Source organism: Helianthus annuus, chromosome 16 (assembly GCF_002127325.2).
Source record: "Helianthus annuus cultivar XRQ/B chromosome 16, HanXRQr2.0-SUNRISE, whole genome shotgun sequence".
NCBI lineage: Eukaryota > Viridiplantae > Streptophyta > Magnoliopsida > Asterales > Asteraceae > Helianthus > Helianthus annuus.
The window spans coordinates 48,753,521-48,771,221 of record NC_035448.2 but is presented as its reverse complement, the minus strand read 5'-3'; the positions used below and the strand labels follow the sequence as shown (position 1 = coordinate 48,771,221).

Below are 17,701 nucleotides of genomic sequence, written 5' to 3'. Positions count from 1 at the left end.
GTTAACCAAGTCTATCTTTTCGAAGAATCAAACCATTTATAACTAAAACGGATCCTTCATAAAGATTTAGAAACTAAAATACCGGTTAAAATTTTGATTTGAGCTTTATAACGAATTTAACCATACGGTCCATACTCGCCCTTAAATGTATTTTGATTTGAGCTACGAGAATACAAAATGGGATTTGAAAGGGAGTGGGTTTCAAATTTACCTGATCATGTCTTTTACCAATTAAATGTCTTTTACTTTGTAGTAGTTATCAATAACAAACATTGGATTAATACATGTTAATTCAAATCATTCTTCTATTTTTAAATATTTAATTTTGACCCGCTAACTCTTTTTAATTTCAAAGAAACATGTGTCAACAAACATCTTGACGTAAAAGCCAAAAAATTATAAAGTAACATTAAATATTTTGTTGGGCTGCTTTTGGTTGTTTCTGGAGGTAAAACTAGGATACAACATTCCCTTTTCAAATGGTCTGTTAAATAATTTGACTTCATTTAAATACTTAACTGTAATAATTAATGTAGCTTGATAAAATACATATTCTTTGGTGTGTGTATACATGCTTTAGAACATACGGTGGCGTGAAAAAAGAGCGTGGAAGCCTCTCCACGCCAGAAACATCACCCCGCGTATGGCATTGAGGGCAGCGTTAGGGGGAGGGGCTTGAGGATTTCTACCGGTGTGGGAGCAAATGGGTGGGTGAGGTGGAGACTCTTGATTGATGGATGTGATTTAGGTTTGTTTTGATTGGTTGAGAACTTGTTCTGATATCGTATGTATTTTACATGATATCATATTAAATTATACTCAGAACTGTCTATATGATTGGAATTTGATTCTACATCAAAAATCTGGTTGCAATACAAGGTTATATTTAGATCACATATAGTACACAACTATGTTACATCTTAACAAACATTTATGCATGTAATTCTATCCACAAACATGGGAAAGCAAAGCAACAAGAATATACGGCTATAAAATTGCAATGGGAATTTATTTATTTTTTCACAATATTCATCTAGACCCTTTTACACTGTATTTATTTTCTTTTATGTATTATGTTTATTTTATCATATTTGTTAAACTAATTCGTTAAAGCTGAAAGAAATAATGCGACCGTTAAATTTCAAATGTAAAGTAGAGCCATGTAAAATAAAATCAAGCAATTGGATATAGTAACTAGTAAGTGACAACCAGTTATGTCTCAATTTTGATGTTTAATCTCTATTTTGTCTTATTATTAAGCTACATTATATGTCTCATTTGCTTTGGACTTAAAAGATGCCACATTATAATTTATGAAGTCCGTACATGTGATATGTAGAGATGAGTACTTATTTGGGAAAATTAATGATAAAAAATAAAGTTAATAACCATTATGGTATCTCGATAAAATAAACTTACTTGGACTTAATAAATGTTGTTTTCCGATCATATTTGGAATTGTTATTATGGTTAATTATTTTTCTTATTTTATCTATGTATTTTGATTGTTGAAAATTTACTAAACGGATCAAACTTACTAACCTCACAAGATGAGGAGGGAGATACGTTTAGCATCATCCTAATAAAATTCACTCGCACAATTGATATACAAATGAATAAATTAAATATGTCTTGTTAAAGTGAGATAAAATTCTAAAATTCTTCTCACATGGGACATCGAATAGTAAAAAAATCAGTACCTAGCCGCCACCGGATGTCACAGGTCTACGAGATCCAAGTAGCTTCTACTGGATGGAGACGACTAGGCTTTTAGATTGTTATCTTTTTTTTTCTTCTTAATACCTTTTCATTCATGAGTCAATGTCCTTTTTAGTTAATATATTATTATGTTATAACTATTATAAGTATATCAATATATTTTTAATTATGAAAATTATATTATAACTTACAAATAGAATTTATATATAGGTGTATACTCTATTGTGTTTCTTTCATTTAAATTCCAATAAATGTTATATTTTCTTTTGTCATGGTCGTCTTAGAAGGTGTGTATGGTGTGCCATCAAATAGGGCCCAAAATATTTTATGGCAAAAAAAGTTTCTAAAAATATTGAGTTTGTAGCCTAATACATATAGACATTCATATTCATTTGTTTGTTTCTTTTTTATTTGATTTGTTTTTATTACTTTTAATTGATTTATTTTTATTTAAATGTTTATTTAAGTTAATTTTTTCTTTGTATTAAATTGTTTAATCGTTTGTTTATGTTAGTTCTTATCATTTGTTATTAGGGTTAACACGTAATTACTTGAAAACACAGGGGTCCATTGTTTCTATTCGCATAGGGCACCCGAGGGCCCTCGAGCTCTCGTGGACGGCCCTGTATGTTGTTAACAAAGTCTAATATCACAGGAATTACACCCAGCCAGTTTGTTATCATTTTCCAAAACCGCAATTGACGTTTTAGCTCTTTTTCTCTCTCAAAACCAGCCTAACCATGTCTACTACTATAGATCGTTTTAAATAACTTTAATATGGTTCCAACAACATCAAAACAATAATTGCCAAAAACTATGTAAAGCTTATATTAAACAAATAAACAATCTTAACATGAAAACTTATTCCAAAACATAATTAGTTAATGAAATGAAATTGACCATACAAGTAGACAATTGAAAAGGCAATCATCCCCCCAAAATAATCATAAATATATCTTGCATTCACAATTTTCACAGCCTAGAAAAAACTACCATCACTACATACCGCTAGCCGAAAGATTGCACTGACCAAAAAATACCAAGAAATTGAGTTTCACACACCCAAATTAGAAGCACTTTTGCTAGATGTGTTACCATGATATTAGGCATAGACCTCAAGCATCCCTAGCAAGAAACCTGCAAATGTGTTGTGTTACAGCTTTTGTTAAATATGGGGGGTGTTTGGGACAAATATGTATTAAAGATGTGTCTTTGCCTTTCGAGAGAAAAATAAATAAATAAACAAATAAAAATAAACCTTAAGGTTATTCTTAATAAGCGGAAGCGCTAGCTTATATGACTACTTTTGGACTAATAATATATGAATTTATCAAAGCATTTTATATAAAAAACAGTTATATTATATTATATTATACTAGAAAGAACTGAAAACATTTTATATAAAACGTAAACAGGTTCTCACTAGATTTGTATCATATATGATATATCATCTTCCCGTCATTAGCTGTTGCAATATCATCCATTGATATAGAAACTGATCAAACGGGCTAGATTTTAAAGTTAGCTAAAAGAAAAAAGTGTCAAATGGGTCGCCCTGTCAAAATCAGTAATAAAGTATGTACTGAAATGCTTACAAGTAACGTCCTATATCTCTAAAAGAAAATAATGTAATAATAGAGTTTTGTGATCTCAATGCGTTAACTGTCTACAAAATCTAAATAAATGGACCAAAAAGTCTTGACGGGCCAGCCAGCCTGACCTGTTGATAAGGAAAAATGTTGTATTTGATTGGTGACGGGTCAAAAGGGTTGATTTAAAAACTTAGCTATATGTGAGAGTCATTGTAATTTGTATTTATTAAAGTGTCAAATGGGGCAAAAATCACTAAAGATAATATGTATTTACAATGTCGTAAGTTTATTCTAAAAGAATCTGTTATTGTAATAATATAGTAGGGTATTCATATTCAGTGCATTAAATATTTACAAAATCTAAAAGAAATGGACCAAAAAGTGTTTACGGGTCCTGAATTTGCACAAAAAGTTACATGTTTTAACCCAAACCCACTTGACCCGTTACCATACCCAACCCACCCGTTTTGCCATGCCAACTCAACCTACCATTATCCTAAAGAACATGAACATAATAATTCACAAAAAATATTAAAAAATGGGTACGTTAAATTTAGGGGTGTTTGGGAGTGCTTAGCTAAACAGCTTATGCTTCAACTTGGATAATCAGTCGTTAATGAAAACAGCTTATTTTCACCCTAAGGGTAAACTTGTAATTTGGAATCAACAATAACTAATCAATTGGAAAAGAACAATCACAAAGTGCCTATCAAAAACAATTTATTTAATTTAAACTACGTATATAACACTCTGCTTCTTCCAAACACCCAAAAGTACTTGTATAACAGATGTAATAAGTAAATTAATGTTTTAAATAAGCAAATCCAAATGCATCAAAACATATGATATAAAAAAGCAGTGTTACTTAATTATACTAAAAAGAACTGCAAATAGAGAAAAACTTTATTTAGTGTAAATAGGTTCTCATTAGTTTTGGATTTGAAAAGTAATTGATTTGACTTTCAAAAGGAAATTTAGTGTTATAAACATTACACTTGTACTAAACATCTAATATGAACTGTACGTTGAATTACACACCAATTACAACTTACAAGGTCCTCAATGCTTATATTTTAGTAACTAAATCCCTATCAAAACCTTTTGGCACATAATGTTTAGAATGAAACATGTCAGTGTGGATAAAACAGAAGAATCTGACCTTCGATTTATGTACATATCGGCTACTGAGTTTTTTGCTTGTTGTGTGTTAATGGGATCATTTGTAAGATGATGTCTGCCTTCCTGAAGATAAAATTGGTGATTTTACGCACTATAACTAACTTCTCATCAACTTGCGCTTGGAACTTGTCGTATAAAAAAGGCATTGATAAACTCAGAAGTATCCCTGAGATGAAATCAAGATTCATACCATGTCATAAGAAGCTTTCACTAGGCATGCAATAAATAAAAGAAAAATGAGTGTAATACGTACACACACGCACACACACACACATATATATATATATATATATAGAGAGAGAGAGAGAGAGAAAGTTTAAAAAACAAGACCACCTTATCGTGCGATACGCACGCGAGCATCTCAACCGCACATCTGATTTAATCTAGGTCTTCAATTGAACACGGTGGCACAATAGTAACTAACTTTGCATAATTACGCACGTTATTTGCATTATTACACATGGGTTGGGTTAAACCCTAATTACACTTACGCATGGGTTAGGTTAACCCTAATTACGCACGTCATTCGCATAATTACGCACGCTATATTGGTGGTCGCGTACCATCGCACGTTAAGAGCCTTTTGTACGTTAACCGGCCTCTATATATGTGTGTGTGTCCTATATTTCATAATATCATATTTACCCTTTTAAATCACTAGAAATATATTAGTTACCCATTTCATAGTAAATAAAGTAAAATCAGTTACATATAATAGTTTGTTTCACCGGATAAACAAATAGGAAAACAATTATGTTTTTCTCAGCCATGATGTTCTCTTTGCTAATCCAGTTAAACAAAACGTTTATTTTATCTACTATGAAATCGGTAAATATGATATCACAACACTTAAGAGGCAATATATATAAGTCTGAATTTTTGGAAAGGACGTATATGAAATGATCCAGAAAAGAAAAGCACAAGAACTAGCTCACCGATATAGATCAGCGTAAGGAAGTTAAAAAAGCTACCAACATAAGAAATCAGCCACAAGCTAGAGACAACCTGAAGAATCAATCAGAAATTATATTGTTGTATAATCCAGCGTTTGCAAGTAAGTGAAAAACAAAAGGGCAAACAAACCCTCTTTGAAGTTTAACCAGGCGCAAAACAGAAACCAACTGTTTATTAGTAACGGTTTTACCAACTAATTAACATTCTATTTCCGGTTGTAGTAACGAATGACCTCTTCAGCCAGTTGTGGCTGCTCGTCACTGCTTGTTGTTCAGCCTTCGGAATTACTAATGTGGTATCTTATTTTTTATGTTAATGTGATATATGTGCCACGTGGCATCTAATCATAGTTGTTAATAGCGAATAGCGGTAAATAGCGACAAGTTACTAATACGCTGCGCGAGCGCTATTCTATAAATACTGATACACTAGAAGAAAATTTAAAAAAATATTTTATATGTATCTTTTATGAAAAAAGTTCGGTTTATATGGAAGAATATACGCTTCTTATTTCAATCATGTAACAAACAACCCCAAAATACGTTTAATTTTTTCGGTATATACTTGTATTTATTAAAAAGAAAAAACCTATTTATCGTTATTTCATAGTTTTTTAGGCGCTAAACACCTTATAGCGGGAAGCTCCAGCTTCGCCACGCTATTCGCTATAGTGGCCGTAGCGATCGCTTTTCACAACTATGTATCTAATATGAATATGACGTAAAATAACTACATTTAAAAATATATTTGAAAGAAACATGTCCTATTATCAAGCTTGTAAATAGTTGATTTTCGTATAAGCAATTTCTGTGTGCCATTTGACTTGAGGACAAGCATTGGCGTTGAGTGCCACACATCAGAACTTCAAAAAGTGAAATCAGTTCAAAAGAGATTTGTTGCTAAAATCAGACAGAAAGTGTTGTGCACTTTGCTCGAAACAATAAACTTAAGAAAGCAATAAGAATAATGATGAAATGGTACCGCAATCAAAGTTTTCAAGTTTCCAGAAATTGCAATGTCATGCGCAACTGAAAAGGCATGTTCTATCCACACTTGCATCTCATCGGCAGCAATAAGAACTGATTCCTCTGATATGTCCAATTCAGGAATCGGAGGCAGAGGTCTACATAATTCAGGTATACATATTAATCATTTGCTATCTACTTCTAAGGGGATGTTTGGGATTGCTTATTAAAACTGCTTATCATGTTTCACTGTTTTGATACTAGCAATAAGTTGTTTAGAGTGTATTTGGGTTTGCTCATCCAAACTGTAGTACTGATTATTTTTCAGATATATAAGTTGTTTTGAATAACCAATTTGTAGCTGCTTATTCCAAAAAGTGATACGCAGTTGAGCAGATTTAACAAGCTATCCCAACACCACTAGATTTATGATGTACTTAAACAAACAAAAGCGAAGCAGATATTCTACATCGAAACAACCAAACATAAAGTCACTAACTACGCATAATACTATATAATCACAATTCACAACTATACAAAGTAATAAATCCTCATCAACAGTAGAAAGGACCTGCACAAACAATATTGCTGATTGGCTTCTATGGATAAATTATAAGCCAGAGTAGAAGTAGTATTGGCTTTTGGCTTGTATTCGAAGCTTACAGAGTATATTTGGGAGTGATTATTTAAACAACCTATGTTTACAGTTATACGCCCCGCTTCCGGTTTGCGCATATAATGTATATATGTGTGGGCCGTCGGGGGGCAAAAGTGAAAGTGCACTAATTTTAACGTTATTTTACTAATTTCGTGAAAATAACGTTAATAGCTGAGGAAGGTTAATCATGCATCATGTGGTGGCGTTGATAGCTGAAAGACAAAAGGGTACATGCACTAATCGGTCTTTGTCCCGATTGCTGAGTGTTATTTGCCTTATGTCCAAGGCTTGATGCAAAACTACTATCGAGCCGGGGGTCTCACTGGAAGCAGCCTCTCTATTCCTACATGGGTAGAGGTAAGGCTGTCTACATCTTACCCTCCTCAGACCCTACCTTTGCTTTACTATTGGTGGGATTTACTGAGTATGATGATGATGATGATGATGTTTACAGTTATAAACAGAAACAGATAAACAGCTTACCGAAGGGTAAGCTTATAACTTTGAACCACACACACGCACAATAATCAGTTTGAAATAATGAATCTCAAACTACCTACTAAACAGCTTTTCTCACCCTATAACAAAGAGCCCTTTTCTTCATCCAAACTCTAAAAAGTGATTATCTACTTTTAAAAACCTCAAGAATCATATAAGTTGTTATATAAAGCAATTTCAAACAAACTCCCTCATATGCCAATTTGTTGAATCTGTGTAAAATTTAACAAAGAGGACCCCATTAACAGTGTGGTCCAATACTGGAATCAGTAACTATTAATTTGTGCCTGCAGTCCAGACTCCTTTCCTTACACTATTTTGTCTATAATAATTACTTGTTATTCAAAAACCTAACACAAACAACTGTTATCATTCTCCAGAACCAAATGTAAAAACAAACAAACAAACCTATTGAGAAGGGTTGCAGATTTAGCCCAGAAAAAGAGTATAACAACCAAAAGCAGCAGATTGTTAGCGACGAATGCCACGATGTTATAACCTCCTCTTTCAAACAGAAACCAGAAGATTGTGGAAACGATTACAACAACTCCTCCTCCGTACACATTCCTCCATAACAATATATCAGCAACTGCAAGTCACGATCCCAATCGAATCATATCAGAATGTGCATACAGATGTATAATTGATCAAGGAAAGCAACAGTATTATAACGGAATGAATTGTTTCCGAAATCTAAATTGATTACGATAAAAAAGAAAAACTGTGTGTGATGAGATCAAATGTGCAAAAGAAAGAGAGAGAGAGAGACCTGCGCCGCCTCCAAGAGCGTCATGAACAGAAATCCGACCATAATCTCCCATGGCAAGTAGGCTTTCTGACGAATGAACGGACAGATAATCGGATATCAGGGGAAAAGGAGAGATTGGAGGGAGAAGATGAAAGAAAAAGAACTTGGAGGGGTGGATTTGTAAATTTTTTAACAGGCCAGCCAGATGGCTATGGTCTGTGTTGGGGTGAGGTCCTTGCTTTCCGGGTGGTTGGGATTCCATTTGACAAGCTTTTTGTTGACTTGTAACTTTTAGAGTAGAAGGTATGGTGATGGACCATTCTTGGAGGATGATCTGCCACGTAGACGACACATCATAGTCCTCCCAAGGATGAATCATCCTCCAAAACTAGGGAGCATGGGAGGATGGTCCTAGTCATCATCCTCCACCACTTTTATATTTTTTTTTATTTTTTTTAATCTTTAACTTTTTTTAAACATTTAACAAATAAAGTAACAAAATATTTTCATTAATACTAAAAAACATTACATAAACTTAAAAAAAAAATTAAACTTAAAAACAATAAATTAAAAAAAAACATAAACTTAAAAACCTAAAGTTAAAAAAAAAACTTAAAAATATCCTAACATATTAAAATAAGCTACTAGTCTTCGTCTTCCATGTGGTGGGCGGGTTCGTTTTGAGCGTTGTTCCAAATGTACTCCACCAAGTCCGCTTTGTCACACCCCCAAAATCCCACACGCGGAGTACCACCGCTTGGGAGCGTGACTGACCAGGATCAAGCCACCAATCATATCAAACATAGCATTTAACAATAATCAAAGATACGATTGATGTTTCAAAACCAAATACTGTTTAAGTAGCGGAAGCATTAAATGTAAAACCCAAGACATAAGTATCAATGTGTGAATGTAAAAGTGTTTAATAAGCAATCACGAGTTCTTGTCCACAACGACCCGCCTCTCCTCTGGTGCAAGCTCCAAGTATACCTAAGGTCCTGCAAGGCATGCAGCAAATAATCAACAAACTAGTTGAGCGAGTTCACAGAAAGTAAGTTCATAACATAATGCATAAGTATAGCTAGTGGGGGCTTCCCATACTAGTGTGTACTAAAGGTGGGGGCTTCCCATGTTTATCCTGGCTAATGAGGGCTTCTCATTAGCGGTACTTACTAGACTAACATCCGACCATGTGTTCTTCTTTACCGAGAACAGGAATACGTACAGGGTCACGTAGGCTTTACGTGACGTGCCCTTCCCCGAGGACAGTGGTACGCGTGGGGGCTACGTAGGCTTTACGCAGCGTGGCCTTCCGACCTGGAAGCCAGTGAATGGTATGGGGTTACGTAGGCTTTACGTAACGTGTCCTTCCCGACCCGGGAGACATATGGCAATAATATACTGGGTTACGTAGGCTTTACGTAACGTGTCCTGACTAACCTGAGGACGATGGTCTATAGTCTGGTATATGCGTAAGTACGAGTAATCATTCCACATTCATCATATCCAACCCAATTCCCAACCCGGGAATCCCATGCCTTGGCTGTGTGAACTCACCTTGGTTTGCTCGGCAGATTCACGAGTGAACGGGTAGCAAGTAATGGTCAATCACGTCCTATCATGTATTTATTCAAGTCAGGTTCGATTCACGTATAGCACGTAGGGTTACACAGAGTTGACAAGTTGCAAGCATAAGTCATGGCCCAAACAAAACTAATCAAATCGTGCGAGTGGTAACCCATCCGTCCGGATGGGCATTCCGTGCGGGTGGCATTTCGTGCGGATGGCCACTGGTCCATCCGGATGGAAATCCGTACGAGTGACACTCATCCGGGTGACAGTTCATGCGATTTAGCAGTCCGTCCGGATGGTCAATCCGTGCGGGTGACCATCCGTCCGATTCATTTGGTTCGTCAGTCCGTGCGGACAGTCAGTTCGTGCGGACTGTTGGTTCGTGCGGTTGAACAGTTTAGCTCGTGCGGACCGTTGATTCGTCCGGATTGACAGTTCGTGCGATTGCCAATCCGTCCGGATTAGCAGTTCCTGCTCGTGCGGTCCAGCTAGCTTGTGCTACCAGATTAGTGTGTGCGCATAGTTAACATATCCAGATTATATGCACATCGGTTACAATCATACCAAAGTTTCCATATTTACAATAACACTAATCCGTTTCAACACATGATGGGTTTAGATCAAACAGGCAATTTATCCTTAAATCCCTATGAACCCTAATCCAAAATCATGAGCTATTTGTACGAACATATATCATAATATTCAATCCGACCAAGCATAATAATATAATCGAACCGGCCCTATATCATTATCATGCAATTCTATTATAACAAAACATCGAATACAATCAATCAATTATACAAACCGAATCGTTCACACACATAACACGGCCGACCGACTTATCAAATCCCATTGATCCGTCCGAACATATATCAATTCATAACGGCCGATTAACATCTATGTCCGGCCGATTAGCAAATCTGTTCGGCCGGTTATCATTACACGGGTCGTTCAACAGCAATCAAATCAAACAATCATACTAACTGAATCGATCAATCATATTAACATCATGACATCATCCGGCCGATTAACAACTATCCAATTATCATACAAGCAATATCCGGCCGGTTAACAAACGATCCGATCAACACACATTCGATTAAATCACAAAATCACAATTAAACACTAACCGATTTCAAGAGATGATCCGATTCTTGCTTGAGCCGTCCGGTTGTGCGTGAGGGAGAGATTAGCTAGGGTTTAGTGTGTGTTAAGATATTTTGTAACAATGAGAAACAATCAAGTCCCTAAGGTGTTTAATTTTTGTGCGCGTATGGGAGTGGGCCGGCCCATCCGCTTGGGCTGCCCTTGGGCCGAGTGTGTTGTGTGATCCAATTTTTATTAACAACAACCACACTTAATACACAATACATGTAGCACATAATGACATATCATTTAAATCAAATCTCGTAATCATAACATGTACGAAGTAGGTCTAAAGTCCGAGTTGTCACATTATCCCCAACTAATTGGAAATTTCGTCCCGAAATTTGGTATGCACTCACTGAGGAAGCTAGATAAACTGTATTGTTCACTGATTTTCCTGGGGTGTCACATCCTCCCCCCGTTGATCTGGAATTTCGTCCCGAAATTCCGAAGTAGTAGCTTCAGCCTCAGTAGTGGTTGCCTTGTTCCCGAATAACTGGGGGTACTTTTCTGTCATCCTGTCTTCGCGTTCCCAGGTGTACTCTGGGCCACGTTTGGAGTTCCAACGAACTCGAACAAGAGGGATTCTCTTGTGTTTGAGGACCTTCACATCCCGGTCCGTGATTTCTACTGGTTCCTCAACGAACTGCAACCGCTCGTCGATAGTGAGTTCCTTAAAAGGAATGATGAGATTTTCATCTGATAGGCACTTCTTTAAGTTCGATACGTGAAAGACATTGTGAACTGCCCCGAGTTCAGCTGGTAGGTTCAACTTGTAGGCTACCTTGCCAATCTTTTCTATGATTTCAAAGGGTCCGACATACCGCGGATTTAGTTTGCCTCGTTTGCCAAAACGTACCACACCCTTCCAGGGTGAGACTTTCAATAAAACCCGGTCCCCGACCTCAAATTCCAATGGCTTTCGACGCTTGTCCGCGTAGGCTTTCTGACGGTCGCGTGCTGCCGCCATGCGTTGTCGTATCTGTGCTATCTTTTCTGTGGCGTCCACAACAATCTCTGGACCCGTGATCTGACTATCTCCCATCTCTGCCCAGCAGAGTGGTGACCGGCATTTACGCCCGTACAATGCCTCGAATGGAGCGGCTTGAATGCTGGTGTGATAGCTATTATTATACGAGAACTCCACCAAAGGGAGATGCTTTTCCCAGCCGTTGCCGAAATCGATAACGCATGCCCGAAGCATGTCTTCGAGAGTTTGGATCGTTCGCTCAGACTGCCCATCCGTCTGAGGATGATATGCTGTGCTCATGTCTAACCGCGAGCCGAAAGATTTGTGCATCGCTTGCCAAAGTTCTGACGTAAATCGTGCATCGCGATCCGAAATGATGGATGTGGGCACTCCGTGCCTCGAAACAACTTCCTTAAGGTAAACGTCTGCGAGTGTGGAGAACTTATCTGTTTCCTTTATAGGTAGGAAGTGTGCAGACTTGGTGAGTCGATCCACTATCACCCATATTGTATCGTTCCCACGCTGAGATCTAGGTAAGCCTGTAACGAAATCCATGGAAATTTCTTCCCATTTCCACTGTGGTATCTTAGGCTGCTGAAGTAGGCCAGCTGGTTTCTGGTATTCGACCTTGACTCTCGCACAGGTCAAGCATTTTCCAACATACGTAGCAATGTGGGCCTTCATACTAGGCCACCAATAGGTAGTGCTGATGTCGTGGTACATTTTATCCGACCCTGGATGTACCGAATAGCGAGACTTGTGAGCCTCATCCATCACAAGTTCGCGTAGACCGCCATAAAGAGGGACCCAAATCCGGCCCGTTACATAGTAGGCACCGTCTGCCTTTTGTTCCATCTGTTGTCGTGAGCCGCGTAAGGCTTCAGCCTTGACATTTTCGGGCTTCAATGCTTCTACCTGAGCATTTCGTATCTGTGTAGGAAGGCTAGACTGAATCGTAAGCTGTAGCGCTCGCACGCGCCGAGGTAATGTGTCTTTCCGACTGAGGGCGTCAGCCACCACATTGGCCTTGCCTGGATGATACTTAATAGCACATTCGTAGTCGTTAAGTAGCTCGACCCATCTTCGTTGACGCATGTTCAAATCCTTCTGCTTAAGAATATGCTCGAGACTCCTGTGATCGGTGTAAATCGTGCACCTGGTACCGTACAGGTAGTGTCGCCATATCTTAAGCGCGAAAACAACAGCTCCCAGCTCTAAGTCGTGCGTCGTGTAGTTCCGTTCATGAACCTTTAGCTGACGAGAGGCGTAGGCAATAACCTTGTCGCGCTGCATCAACACACATCCCAGTCCCCGAATGGATGCATCACAATAAACCACGAAGTCGTCTGTGCCCTCTGGCAATGAGAGGATAGGTGCACTGCAAAGTCTATCCTTTAGGTGCTGAAAAGCGGTCTCCTGGGGCTCTCCCCAGCGATAGGTAACACCCTTCTGTGTCAGTAACGTAAGCGGCTGAGCAATCTTCGAGAAATCCTTGATAAACCGTCTGTAGTAACCTGCCAGACCCAAGAATTGGCGTATCTCTGTCGGTGTACGCGGTGCAGGCCAGTTCCTGATCGAATCTACCTTGGATGGATCAACATGGATCCCATCCTTGTTCACTACGTGGCCTAAGAAGTGGACTTCACGAAGCCAGAAGTCGCATTTAGAAAGTTTGGCGTACAACTGTTCCTTCCGAAGGAGTTCCAAAATAAGACGAAGATGCTGCTCGTGTTCCTCCTGACTCTTGGAGTAAATCAGGATGTCGTCGATGAATACTATGACGAACTTGTCAAGATAGGGTTTGCAGACCCTGTTCATAAGATCCATAAATACAGCAGGCGCGTTTGTCAACCCAAATGGCATGACGAGAAACTCGTAGTGACCGTAACGAGTTCTGAAGGCTGTCTTGGAGACGTCCTCATCCCGGACTCTCAACTGATGGTACCCCGACCTCAAGTCTATCTTCGAGTAGTAACACGACCCTTGCAACTGGTCGAATAAGTCGTCGATGCGTGGAAGAGGATAACGGTTCTTCACCGTCACCTTGTTGAGTTCACGGTAGTCGATGCACATCCTGAACGTACCGTCTTTCTTCTTCACAAAGAGTACTGGAGCTCCCCAAGGCGAAGAGCTTGGTCGTATGAAACCCTTTTCCAAGAGTTCCTGCAGTTGCTTTGACAGTTCCTCCAATTCCGATGGAGCTAGACGATATGGTGCGCGAGCTATGGGTGCTGCTCCTGGAGCGAGCTCGATTTGAAATTCGACCTGGCGATGAGGCGGTAATCCAGGTAAGTCTTCAGGGAACACCTGAGGATAGTCACGTACAACTGGTATATCTTCCAGTTTCTTCTCCTTTGCTGATGCATCTGAAACAAGAGCCAAAATGGCTGTGTGACCTTTACGTAAGCACTTCTGAGCCTTCAAGAAAGAGATGATGCCAACCACTGCCCCACTCTTGTCGCCTTGAACTTCTAGAGGTTCCTGACCCAAACGAGGAATGCGAATAACCTTTTCGCTGCATAAAATTTCTGCCTGGTGTTGAGATAACCAATCCATCCCAATCACGACGTCGAAGCTACCCAAAACTATGGGAATGAGGTCAATAGAGAAGGCTTGACCAGCTAAGATAAGAGTACAACCCTGAACTACGTGCGTGGCTTCTAGACTTTTACCGTTAGCTAACTCGACTACATGTTTGGTGGGTAAAAGTGTTGGTGCACGTTTTAGTAGTTGACACATTTTCACAGACATATAGCTTGTATCCGCACCCGAATCAAATAAAACAGTAACGTAAATATTGTCGAGGAGAAACTTACCCATAACAACGTTGGGATCGTTCACTGCATCGCCTCGACCTAGCACAAAAGCACGACCACGAGCTTCATTGCCGTTGTTGTTGTTGTTCCCGCCGTTATTGTTGCCGTTGCCCTGGTTGTTATTGTTGTTGCGGTTCTGGTTCAACTGAGGGCAATCGCGTTTGAAGTGACCTTCAGCCCCACACTGGAAACATCCCCGGTTTCCACGCTGTGGCTGCTGCTGCTGCTGCTGGTTCTGTGGAGCTGGTTGCTGAGGCTGCTGATTCTGATTCGCAGGCCGTGGACTCCTACAGTCTTTGGCCTCGTGCCCCATCTTAAGGCACCTTTGACAACGACCCTTGTTACACGGGCCGTGGTGATGCCTGTTGCAGTTGTGGCACCTGGGTTGACTACCCTGATATCTCCTCTGTCTGTGACCACTAGAGGATTGCTGACTGGGACTCTGATAGTGATCGATCTTCTGCTGCTGAGCTTGTGGCTGAACAGATGCTGAACCTTTGCTAGAATCTCCATCCCATTTTCTTTTACTGTCACCAGATGTAGCAGGAGTAACTGAGGTGGTGACGTTAGCAGTAGCATTAACACGCTTGGGCAGTCTATTCTGATCCACTGCCTGATCGGTGATGCGATGAGCAAGGCGCTGGATTTCCTGGATGTTTTCGAGGTTAGCCGACGTCACGTGGCTCTGAATCTCTGGCGCCAATCCCTTGAGATACAACTCAATGCGCTTGTATGGAGGGTCCACCATAGTAGGACACAGAACGGCCAGCTCATTGGACCGTTTGGTATACGCTTCGATTTCCGATCCAACCATTTTCAAGTTATAAAGCTCGTCTTCCAGCTTGTGTATGTCTTCCCGCGTGCAATACTCACGCTTGATGAGTTCCTTAAAGTCGTTCCATGGGGTGGCGTTAGCAGCTGCCAACCCTAAGATCTGGACTTGGGCGTTCCACCAAGTCAATGCTATCCCCTCCAAAGTGCCGGTGGCAAACTTGACCTTGCGAGCCTCAGGGCACTTGCACATTTCAAAGACTGATTCTAGCTTCTCGAACCAGTGGAGTAGTCCCACTGCTCCTTCCGTGCCGCTGAAGGTGTTTGGACGACAGTCCATGAAATTCTTAAAAGTGCAGACAGGCTGCTGCGCGTGTTGACCTATTGTGTACGAGTAGGGCAAAGTTTAAATACAAAAGCTAGTTTAGGAGTGTAGGATCTAAAGATCCTAGCGTAAGTTATAACTACAGGTTATCCTACCTGCTTGAGCAGCCGCAAGTGCCGCTGTGACTTGGGCTTGAACGAGAGCCTCTAGCTGGGCTTGTGTCATGTTGATTCTTCCAGACATGATCTTCATTGTAACAAGTAGCATAGGTAAGAATGGTTCGCGATTAGGGCGATGACAGAAAAGTATAGGCATATGGGTGTTCTCAAAGGCATGTGTATCTAAGCGTAATGCGAGCAAAGTTCTAAGCAATTCTAGCAAACAGGCAATAAACATAAACCTTATTACCTAGAATGTCGAGTCTTGCACGTGGAGCGAAGCGTCGTTGTGGATCGTTGAGAGCACTGTTCTGGTTATAGTCCGGTTTTAATAAAAATGTTTTTCCCATATTAAAACCAAGTTCTCTATAACCAATGGCTCTGATACCAATCTGTCACACCCCCAAAATCCCACACGCGGAGTACCACCGCTTGGGAGCGTGACTGACCAGGATCAAGCCACCAATCATATCAAACATAGCATTTAACAATAATCAAAGATACGATTGATGTTTCAAAACCAAATACTGTTTAAGTAGCGGAAGCATTAAATGTAAAACCCAAGACATAAGTATCAATGTGTGAATGTAAAAGTGTTTAATAAGCAATCACGAGTTCTTGTCCACAACGACCCGCCTCTCCTCTGGTGCAAGCTCCAAGTATACCTAAGGTCCTGCAAGGCATGCAGCAAATAATCAACAAACTAGTTGAGCGAGTTCACAGAAAGTAAGTTCATAACATAATGCATAAGTATAGCTAGTGGGGGCTTCCCATACTAGTGTGTACTAAAGGTGGGGGCTTCCCATGTTTATCCTGGCTAATGAGGGCTTCTCATTAGCGGTACTTACTAGACTAACATCCGACCATGTGTTCTTCTTTACCGAGAACAGGAATACGTACAGGGTCACGTAGGCTTTACGTGACGTGCCCTTCCCCGAGGACAGTGGTACGCGTGGGGGCTACGTAGGCTTTACGCAGCGTGGCCTTCCGACCTGGAAGCCAGTGAATGGTATGGGGTTACGTAGGCTTTACGTAACGTGTCCTTCCCGACCCGGGAGACATATGGCAATAATATACTGGGTTACGTAGGCTTTACGTAACGTGTCCTGACTAACCTGAGGACGATGGTCTATAGTCTGGTATATGCGTAAGTACGAGTAATCATTCCACATTCATCATATCCAACCCAATTCCCAACCCGGGAATCCCATGCCTTGGCTGTGTGAACTCACCTTGGTTTGCTCGGCAGATTCACGAGTGAACGGGTAGCAAGTAATGGTCAATCACGTCCTATCATGTATTTATTCAAGTCAGGTTCGATTCACGTATAGCACGTAGGGTTACACAGAGTTGACAAGTTGCAAGCATAAGTCATGGCCCAAACAAAACTAATCAAATCGTGCGAGTGGTAACCCATCCGTCCGGATGGGCATTCCGTGCGGGTGGCATTTCGTGCGGATGGCCACTGGTCCATCCGGATGGAAATCCGTACGAGTGACACTCATCCGGGTGACAGTTCATGCGATTTAGCAGTCCGTCCGGATGGTCAATCCGTGCGGGTGACCATCCGTCCGATTCATTTGGTTCGTCAGTCCGTGCGGACAGTCAGTTCGTGCGGACTGTTGGTTCG

The 17,701-nt window shown here is 40.0% G+C and overlaps 1 protein-coding gene across 1 annotated transcript; it reads right to left on the bottom strand.

Moving 5' to 3' along the window:
- Positions 1-2,550: 2,550 nt before the first annotated feature.
- LOC110916027 (reticulon-like protein B11) lies at positions 2,551-8,555 on the bottom strand. Its single transcript, XM_022160782.2, has 6 exons — positions 8,335-8,555; positions 7,974-8,154; positions 6,426-6,567; positions 5,426-5,495; positions 4,471-4,656; positions 2,551-2,856 (listed from the first exon to the last, which is right to left on the bottom strand). Exons 1-5 carry the CDS (start codon positions 8,384-8,386, stop codon positions 4,493-4,495), a joined length of 609 nt encoding a protein of 202 aa, XP_022016474.1. The 5' UTR covers positions 8,387-8,555; the 3' UTR covers positions 2,551-2,856; positions 4,471-4,492.
- Between the last annotated feature and the right edge of the window lie 9,146 nt (positions 8,556-17,701).

Bases quoted from the DNA above. Each gene is read 5' to 3' on its own strand.
- LOC110916027 (XM_022160782.2), bottom strand. From the start codon at position 8,386: ATGGGAGATTATGGTCGGATTTCTGTTCATGACGCTCTTGGAGGCGGC. The intron at 6,568-7,973 runs GTTTGTTTGTTT...TGAATTATGTAG, and splicing joins TCTGCAACCCTTCTCAATAG to ACCTCTGCCTCCGATTCCTG. The intron at 5,496-6,425 runs GTACCATTTCAT...TTGATTCTTCAG, and splicing joins ACTTGAAAACTTTGATTGCG to GTTGTCTCTAGCTTGTGGCT.